The sequence below is a fragment of the Thalia democratica genome, chromosome 6 (genome assembly GCF_965202585.1).
Source record: "Thalia democratica chromosome 6, ktThaDemo2.hap1.1, whole genome shotgun sequence".
Lineage (NCBI taxonomy): Eukaryota > Metazoa > Chordata > Thaliacea > Salpida > Salpidae > Thalia > Thalia democratica.
In genome coordinates, this window is record NC_139170.1 from 48,090,287 (window position 1) to 48,099,690 (window position 9,404).

At 25.0% G+C, this 9,404-nt stretch overlaps 1 protein-coding gene across 1 annotated transcript; it reads right to left on the reverse strand.

The window, feature by feature from the left end:
* Positions 1 to 1,091: 1,091 nt before the first annotated feature.
* On the reverse strand, positions 1,092 to 4,123 carry LOC145839180 (EF-hand calcium-binding domain-containing protein 10-like). The gene is made up of 4 exons (XM_082946788.1): positions 3,961 to 4,123; positions 3,455 to 3,542; positions 3,133 to 3,209; positions 1,092 to 1,192 (listed from the first exon to the last, which is right to left on the reverse strand). The coding sequence occupies exons 1-4, from the start codon at positions 4,121 to 4,123 to the stop codon at positions 1,092 to 1,094; spliced, it is 429 nt and encodes a 142-aa protein (XP_082802914.1).
* Positions 4,124 to 9,404: the final 5,281 nt, after the last annotated feature.

The window sequence follows — 9,404 nt, forward strand, 5'->3', positions numbered from 1 at the left end:
TACAGAATGCAGTTTTTATATATGTGGTTTAACGCTATATAACTGTATTTGCTATTTTTTAATACTTAAGTTGCTTTTTTGCAAAGACTTTCAATTTACGTAATTCTAAATTACCAAAATTAACCACAACAAAAACTGTTTTTAAATATTAACTGTTGTTTTTTAGTGTTCAAGAATCAAGTAGTAATAATTGAAAAGTACATATGCAGAGTAAGTTTTAAAAACTAACTTTAAGTTTTTATATGTATTTTTTAGCGTGTTATTTGTATGCTGTTCATATGTTCATATACGTTCTGGAGGTATACTATTAAAATCTACCCGCGTTCAAAATCCACCCGATTTTTTTCTTTTTTTCTTTATTTATTAGTTTTTTTTTTCACTATCACTGTTACCCCTAACCCTCGATCGGTAAGCGGTTCTCGAATTTGACTGGGTGAATTTTGATCGGGTGAATTTTGAACGTGGGTGGACTTTGATCGCGGGTGGATTTCAATCTCGTCTCGTCCTGGATAAGACAAAAAGGTGTCCAAATGGTGTACGACTCGATAACCGAAAGGTGTTTTTGTACACCAGATCCTTTGATTAATTTTTGAGCAGTTTTTTTTTGTTCAATAAACTATTCATATACTCAAACAATAAAAACTAGTTTTGTTATCACGTTTTTTGTGTTTTCTTATGACTTATATATAGTAACGTTTTAACTATTTCAAAAACAAAAATAAATAAAAGTAGATAAATGATTGCATTTCTTACACAAGTATAAGAATGTGAAAGTATCAAAATGTTTAAGTAAAAGTTTAGTATCTAGGAAAATTTATATGAATCATTTCTAGAAAATTCAGTCTAAAACTAGTATGTAAAATTTTCGTTAAATCAAGAAGCTTTTACAATTTTCTTTAAAAAAATAAGTTCTTTGACTGAAAGTTATTTATAAAAGTAGACTTTTCCAAATGAAAATAAACTGGAAAAAACGCATATAGCATAATTTTTTACAGTTTAGAAGATTTTTGCACAATATTGGAAACCAAAGTTTGTTTTCAAACAAGAAATGAGAATTTAAAAGCTTTAAATTAAATAATAGCAGTTCTAACTCACGCCTCGCGTATAAAAGTCTTTTTGTCTACATTGAACTTCGCTTTTGTTTCATCCACAAAATATTTGTCGTAATTTTTCACTCCGATTACTTTCAAACCTGGTAGTTTTTATTACGTCATTATACTTTCTTATGTAAATTTTTTAATGAAGTTTTAAAAAGTTATGTCTCAGTACATATGTAAAATTAAATTTAGTTATTGGATTAAAAAAAAATAACTTAAACTTGACTAACTTTTAAGTTTATACAACAATATACTTCCATTTATAAGCTTTTAGCTTTTTTATAAGGCAGAGAATTATTAAAGTAAATGGCAAGTTCATAATATATGTAAAATTCTGTTTGTTTTTTAAAAACTATAGTTTGTCTGTTTGTTATTTTTGAAGTAAAAGATTAGTCTGGTGTAAACGAAAGATTTTTATACATTACAGCAAATATTTTATTAAATGCATACAAAATAGTTTACATTTTTGAATTTTAAACTAAAACACGTTGTCAGCAAAACTTTGCATTACTTTTTTTAATTTAACTTCGAGCATTGTAAAACACTTTAAAATATTAAAAACATTAAAATTCTGAATACCTAATCAATTTTTTCAGACAGCCTGTATGTTTTATATCGTACATTTATTTGTCTTTCAAAATACTTGTACTTATAATAACTTTACTCCCTAAATTGTTTCCTTATCTTTGTTTTATAGTTTGTTTTATTGTTTTTAGTTTGCATTTTTCGATATATTTTTTTTTGTTCTTATAACTGCAAGCTTTAATATTTGATGCAAAAATTTAAACAACAATTATATCTACAAAACTTTTATTAAAAAGTGTAGTAGATAAAAACAACAAAGCTATTTAGTAAAAATATTAAATTAAGCTAGTTTATTAATTTGATTTAATAAAGCTTTTATTTTTCACAAAACAAATTTAATTAGATCTTCGGAAAACAACTATCAATTGAGGTTAGTTATTAAATTAAACAAGTTGGTTACAACTTTGTACAAAATAAGTATAAAAATAGTTTTATTAATGTCTTGTGTCTGACAACTATATGACTTGAAAAAACAATTGTCATGCCAATGAAATTATCGAGATATTGAAATAATTCTAAAACTTCTATTAGATATTGAAAAAATTCTAAAGTTTAAGCTTCAGGTAATGAAATACATTAACATTAAACAAACTTAAGCACAAAAAAAAAATCACAGAGTATTAATAAAAATTTTAATCAAGCTCTACTTTAAGATAAATAACACAAAAAACAAGCTAGATGTCAATGAAGTCACCAAATTTAAGTTGTTTTTTACCTTAATTGCCTTCTACTTAGTAAAATTAGTACAATTTTATTAAAATATACATTTTTACCTTGCACAGCTTTTTTTCTGGATGTTATGTTGGCGTTAATTAAAAACATCTATTAATTGAGGTTAGTTTTTGAAATTAAACAAGCTTGTTTTTACTTTGTACAAGATATTCATTTTAGTTTTTAATAGTTTGGATCTAAGCCATTACTTTAAAACTAATTATTTTTTTAACAAGCAACAATTGCACGAAGTACATTGGATAGAACATTTAAAAGAAAGTATATTTCATAATTTTATAAAGCATAACTGAAAATATTGAAAACGATCTTATTTACTTGAACTTATAGAAAAAATTATATACTCGAAATCGATAAAGGTAGTACTAACTTAACAAAGGACGTTGTATGATTGTTTGACTGCTAGCAAAAGTTTGTTAAGTAAATATCAAAAAGTAGTTTAAAATAAATACTAATAGTATTAAAGTAAGTATTAAAACGAAAAACATGTCTAGTTTAATTACGTTAGACTGCCAATAATCTTAGCTTGAAAGAGTTTAAACGACTTTAAATTTACTAAAAACATTACAATTTTTTCAACGGTATCTTGTAAAGCTTTTATTTTTAAATGTTCAGGTGAAAAGTTACTGTTTTTAAACAATTAAGCAACCATATTTTTATATACAAAAACTTACTTATTTATAAACCTAAACGTCATCAAAATTCAAATATACATTTTTACCTTGAACAGCTTTTTTTCTCGAAGTTATGTTGGTGTTGATTGGATCCAAAGCATTAAACACCGATTCCAGGTTCGACCTGTTTATGATTAGGTGAAATAAAATAGAAAAACATAAAAAAATATTTATTTTTTTTCGGACTTGCTTGTGAACAACGTTAGTTAATATATTTAACACATTATTTCTTTTATTGACCTGTTTGTGATAGTGGGCTTTCGATATAAAGTGTTTTTTATAAATAAAAGTATAAAAGATTAGAGGTTGAACCAATTTATATATTTTGTTAATTAATAAAACTAAATTAATAATAAATTTATTAAGGACCTGTTTATAAAAGTGGGCAGGTCAGCACTCTTGTCCCTGGATTCGACCAATTTCTTCAGGTGGTCCACCATGAACTGCCGTGGGTTGCCTGGAAAAAATGTTAGCTTAGAGACTTCGGTGTACATGAAAAATATTTCAAAATAATAAATTGAGTAGTGAAATATAAGTTAACGTGTTTGAGTATTACTAAACTTGTTATCACCAAAAGTTATTTTTCAAACATCAAAAAAAAAATTTCTTTCTAAGTTTTGGTTTTTAAAACGCAACCAGCTTGTTTTTTTTTGTTGAACTCAAAAGGGTAAAAATTTATTTAATAATTTTCGGTTGATGTTTACCAAAAAACTAAATTCTAAATCACAGAACATTTCAGTAAAAACTTAAAAGTACTATTTTTTCAAAGTTTTTGAACTTTTACTTGGTCTGTTTAGAGCTTTATGTATGTTCTGCATTGCTTTTCTTACAAAAGTAATACTACTTATTGTTTCAATATTTCAATTAATTATTACTTGGCCTGTTGTACACTAGCAGAGCAGTGAGCATGTGAATCAGGTCCTGAACTCTGTGCTCGCTCAGGTATTCGTTCGACTGCTGGGCCTTCACTGCCAGGTGGTCTGTCTTCGTGTGAAGATCTATTTTGTCGTCAGAACACGCGTTCCTTGTTGCGAACATTTCTCTGAATATTATTTCATTATAATTTTTGAACTATATAACAAATTATTCTTTAGTAATCTTTTTTTTGGTTAATTGTTAATGAAAAAATATAATTATAAATGAGTTAGTAAAAGTAAAACTGTATAAAAATTTACATAAGTAAAACTTTGATTAAGGTTTAAAAAAATGTTTTATCAAAGCTGTTTCGTGTTAAATTTATTCTTTTGTCTACTAACATTGTTCTACACGTATATTAAAATAACAGTTTTAGTAATAACATAAAAGTATATGCTTAAAATTTGTACTTAAACCTATGTTTTACTTATATTTTCTTAGTAATGAGTATTTACCCGTTTATAACTTTTATTCTTCTAAAACAAAAAATAAATAAATTCAATTATAAGTTTATATTTACTTTATGTTTATTTGTACTATCTACAAGTATATGACACAAATGTTATAGTTTTTAGAAGTAGTTAAACTATTCAACTTTTTTACAAATATACTTTCAAAATAAAAGCTATCTTAAAAAATAAACAATTAGTTATAACTACAACTCTTCGATTCTCAGCTGAACAAAAAAAAAACCGAGCCTTTCCAATAAGTTTTAAATTGAATAGACACATTAAATATTTTTTAACATTTTGTATTGTAATAACTATATTAAGAGGTAAAAAGTATAAATTATAAAATAATTTTTCTTACCGTGCAATCAAACGTTTTAATTCATAAAAACCAACCTTATCACTCAATCTAAATATTGTTGATGAAATACACTCAATCAATCATAAGAAAAGTTTATAAAAAACCAGTAAAACCGCATTCTTAAACCTATGTTTTACTTATATTTTCTTAGTAATGAGTATTTACCCGTTTATAACTTTTATTCTTCTAAAACAAAAAATAAATAAATTCAATTATAAGTTTATATTTACTTTATGTTTATTTGTACTATCTACAAGTATATGACACAAATGTTATAGTTTTTAGAAGTAGTTAAACTATTCAACTTTTTTACAAATATACTTTCAAAATAAAAGCTATCTTAAAAAATAAACAATTAGTTATAACTACAACTCTTCGATTCTCAGCTGAACAAAAAAAAAACCGAGCCTTTCCAATAAGTTTTAAATTGAATAGACACATTAAATATTTTTTAACATTTTGTATTGTAATAACTATATTAAGAGGTAAAAAGTATAAATTATAAAATAATTTTTCTTACCGTGCAATCAAACGTTTTAATTCATAAAAACCAACCTTATCACTCAATCTAAATATTGTTGATGAAATACACTCAATCAATCATAAGAAAAATTTATAAAAAACCAGTAAAACCGCATTCTTAAACCTATGTTTTACTTATATTTTCTTAGTAATGAGTATTTACCCGTTTATAACTTTTATTCTTCTAAAACAAAAAATAAATAAATTCAATTATAAGTTTATATTTACTTTATGTTTATTTGTACTATCTACAAGTATATGACACAAATGTTATAGTTTTTAGAAGTAGTTAAACTATTCAACTTTTTTACAAATATACTTTCAAAATAAAAGCTATCTTAAAAAATAAACAATTAGTTATAACTACAACTCTTCGATTCTCAGCTGAACAAAAAAAAACCGAGCCTTTCCAATAAGTTTTAAATTGAATAGACACATTAAATATTTTTTAACATTTTGTATTGTAATAACTATATTAAGAGGTAAAAAGTATAAATTATAAAATAACTTTTCTTACCGTGCAATCAAACGTTTTAATTCATAAAAACCAACCTTATCACTCAATCTAAATATTGTTGATGAAATACACTCAATCAATCATAAGAAAAGTTTATAAAAAACCAGTAAAACCGCATTCTAGATTGCAGCAGTTATATTTCAAGATTTATTTTTCAATTTAGATTTAAATACAAATAAACATGTGCACAATAAAATAGTTCCCGACCTTTGGTAAACATTTTTTTAAACTTAAAAAGTAATTAATCATGAATGCAAGTTTTTAGACACTCCCTTGTACAAACAAATATGACAATTACTTTCAAGATCCTTAGAATTAGTCAAATGTAGAATTTCAAAAGTTAATACCATGCAGTTAACAGGTAGTTTTTTATTGAAATTTATGCAAACATTTTGTTATTATTTTATGCCTGAAAAGTTCGTGCTTTTTTGTATTACTCAATAAGCTAGACTGCTAAAATTAAAATTATGCTTAAACACATATAAAAAACTTTTTTTCAATTTTAAAAACCTGTTTAAAGTATAAAACAAGTCACGAGCCAACAATAACTTTTCTCAAACTCAATTGAACTACCTGATATACTTGTACAAACTTGCTACAACTCAAGTACTAACATTTAAACTAATTTTCATATAAGTTTAAGATAGTAAAATATTGACAGAGGCTCGTGATTTTTATTACTATTAATAACATATTATCCCTTAAGTAGCTTAAACATATTTTAAACTTTTATTTCATTAAGAAATTAATTATGTCAGTTGCAAAAAAAGTAATGTACCAGCTTTAAGAAAACTCAAGTAATGTAAATAGAACATAATATTTTGTATAATGTATCTTTTCAAAATAGGACAAGGCGTCTTTAAACATTAATATATTTTGACAAGTTTAATACTTAAATTTGACGTTAGCAGTCACTTGGTTAAATTACTTCTTAATATTTGTATGAAAGTCTAATTTTTCATTGTGGTTTTTTTATAATCAGAGTTTAACAAAGCTTGAACTTATTTCAAGGTTTAAAAACCAAGTTATAGAGCTTATACTATCAGAATAGGCTTTATCAAAGTTTTATAAGTTTTTGTTGTCTAGTTCTAACTTTTAGATTAGTTGTTTTGAGTTAAATTTTTATTTATTTCATACTTTTTTCATTCAAACAAATAGCTATTTGGCAAAAAAGAACGTTAAAACCTAACAATTTATGAATCAAAAGACTTACCGTAGTTTAATTTATCCCTCAGCTTAATCCTAATACGTAAATACGTTCAGTTTTATAATGTAGTCTGATAAATGTTATGTGACGTAACTATACAAGATGGATCGTTAAATTTTTAACGACTTGAAAAAATTATTAAACTAATTTGACTGAATGTATAACTTTTGTATTAGTTAGCTAGTTTTTTTAACATTTTGTAGATAAAAATCTTAAACCAAAAAAAACGTAATTTAATCAAAATAATTTCTGAAAGTATTTCTAGTAATTTGTGTTGATTTTGAATTATTTTACTGGTTTAAGTTTAAAAACAAACAAATTTTTTTTTTTAATACAGCGCATTTACCAGCTTTGTGTTTTATCAATAGCTTCTTAACGATCAACTAAGAAACTTGACGTTTTAAGAACTTTTCTGCAGTTTATTGTAATTAATTCGTTTTAAAATTCTAGAGAACTTTATTTTAATGATATAATTAAACTATAACAAATACAATACTGATTATGAAATTGATAACTTAATTTAACTATTTAGTTTTTAAGTGGTGTTGAAATATGTAATTGTTCTAGAGTGGACAGTTTAAAGAAACTGTTAACTATTGAGAGGCAATTGCAAATTATTTCGTACAATCAAGATATCTTGTTGCAGAAAACCAACCACTTTAAAACTTGGTTTCCGCGAAATTTGTTTGCCAACCTAAAAACTTAAAGAAACAAACACGGCCAGGCAGTAAGTAAATACAAAACAGCCACAAGTGCGCGGTGCGGAGCCGTCAAAGCGCGCATGACGTCATAATGCAATTGCAGTCACGCAAGAGAGAGCTTGAAGAAGATGGTGTGGGCAACAGAGCGCGACCATGTTGAGATTATCTCAGTTGTCCGCAGCTCTATTTTCGCTCTGTTCAAAATGATAAGTTAATATTGAGGTTTTGCACGACCAAATTTTGTTTATTGAAAATTATTTGCTCCGTTTGCGTTTGCGACCTGGAGCTTTAATATAATAAGGTTTTGTGATTTGTTTTTAGAGTGCTTTCATTGTAGGAGGTATTAACCTTTTTTTTTCTAAGTTGTCAAACGGTTTAGGCTTTAAAAATTTGAATAGTTTTGTTTTGATCTTTAAGAATCAGTATAAAAACCAGATATTTATTTATTAAAAGTTAAAAAAGTTATTATTGAAAATTAAAATAGCAGCTCTTTACATTTAAAAAAATAATATTTACTTTAGATAAACTAAAAAACATACTTTTGTTCTTTATACTTTCCATTGAAACTTGTTTAGCTTTTTGTCAATAACAAAACAGTTTTAACTTGCTTACAATCATAGCTACTTAAATAAATTGTACAAAACTTCTATTTTTTTTCAAGAGGTCATTGATTTATTTTGACTCATATACAATTATAATTGTGAACAAGGTAATAAATGTGTGCGAAGACGCATAATAAAGTGTTTTCTTCTGTCAAATACAGCTGTATATAAGTGCCAGCTGGCTGTTTTTTTTTGAATTTAAAACACAATTTAAAAATAAAGTTTTTGGAAATTATAAGTTTTAATTAAAACTTTTAATTATAAATTAAAGTTCAATTCTATTTAACGAGGTGATTAAATGTTAATGCTTCTAAATAAGTATTTGCAGTATTAATTTTCATTAATTTTAATTTTAAGATAATGTAATAAGCAGTTTGGTTAAGTTTTTTTTAAGTGTATGATGGTTTATCTAAAAATTGTTTTGAATCAAGAAAATTAAAGTTTTAATCAGATAGTTTTTATGTTTAGTAAGTGCGTTAAACATAAACCATTTTAGCTTGCTGTAGCTATACTTGAACAGCTTATATGCGTTTATTCACTTTTTTTGTTATAAAAGTGTTTTTAGTACATTGAAACCACATAAGCACACAAAATTAAAACTTTTGTTTGGCTAAAATTCAATTATTAAGTTTTGTTTTCTTTATAAACAAACTAAGTATTCATAAATTTATATTTTTAATAAGTATACCGTAATTAAACTAAAAGTCGTAGATTTGCGTAAACATATAATATATTTTATTATTATTTGTTTTTCTTAGAACAATCTTATGAAAATACTAATGTTTAGGGTATGAGCTTAAGTTAAAAGATTAGTCTGTCGTAAAAAGATTAACAAATTGTTACACTTAGTTAACAATACTTAAGAAATTATGTCTACTGAAAAGCATTCTAAGTGCTAGTACTTACTTTTGGTATTATAGAAATGTATACACTTCATTTGTTTAATAGTCAATTTAATCACAAGGTAAACATATTTAAAATATGATAAAACTTGTTTAATATATCCAAGTGTGTGGTAAATATTTAATCCTTAAAATTTTTGTTA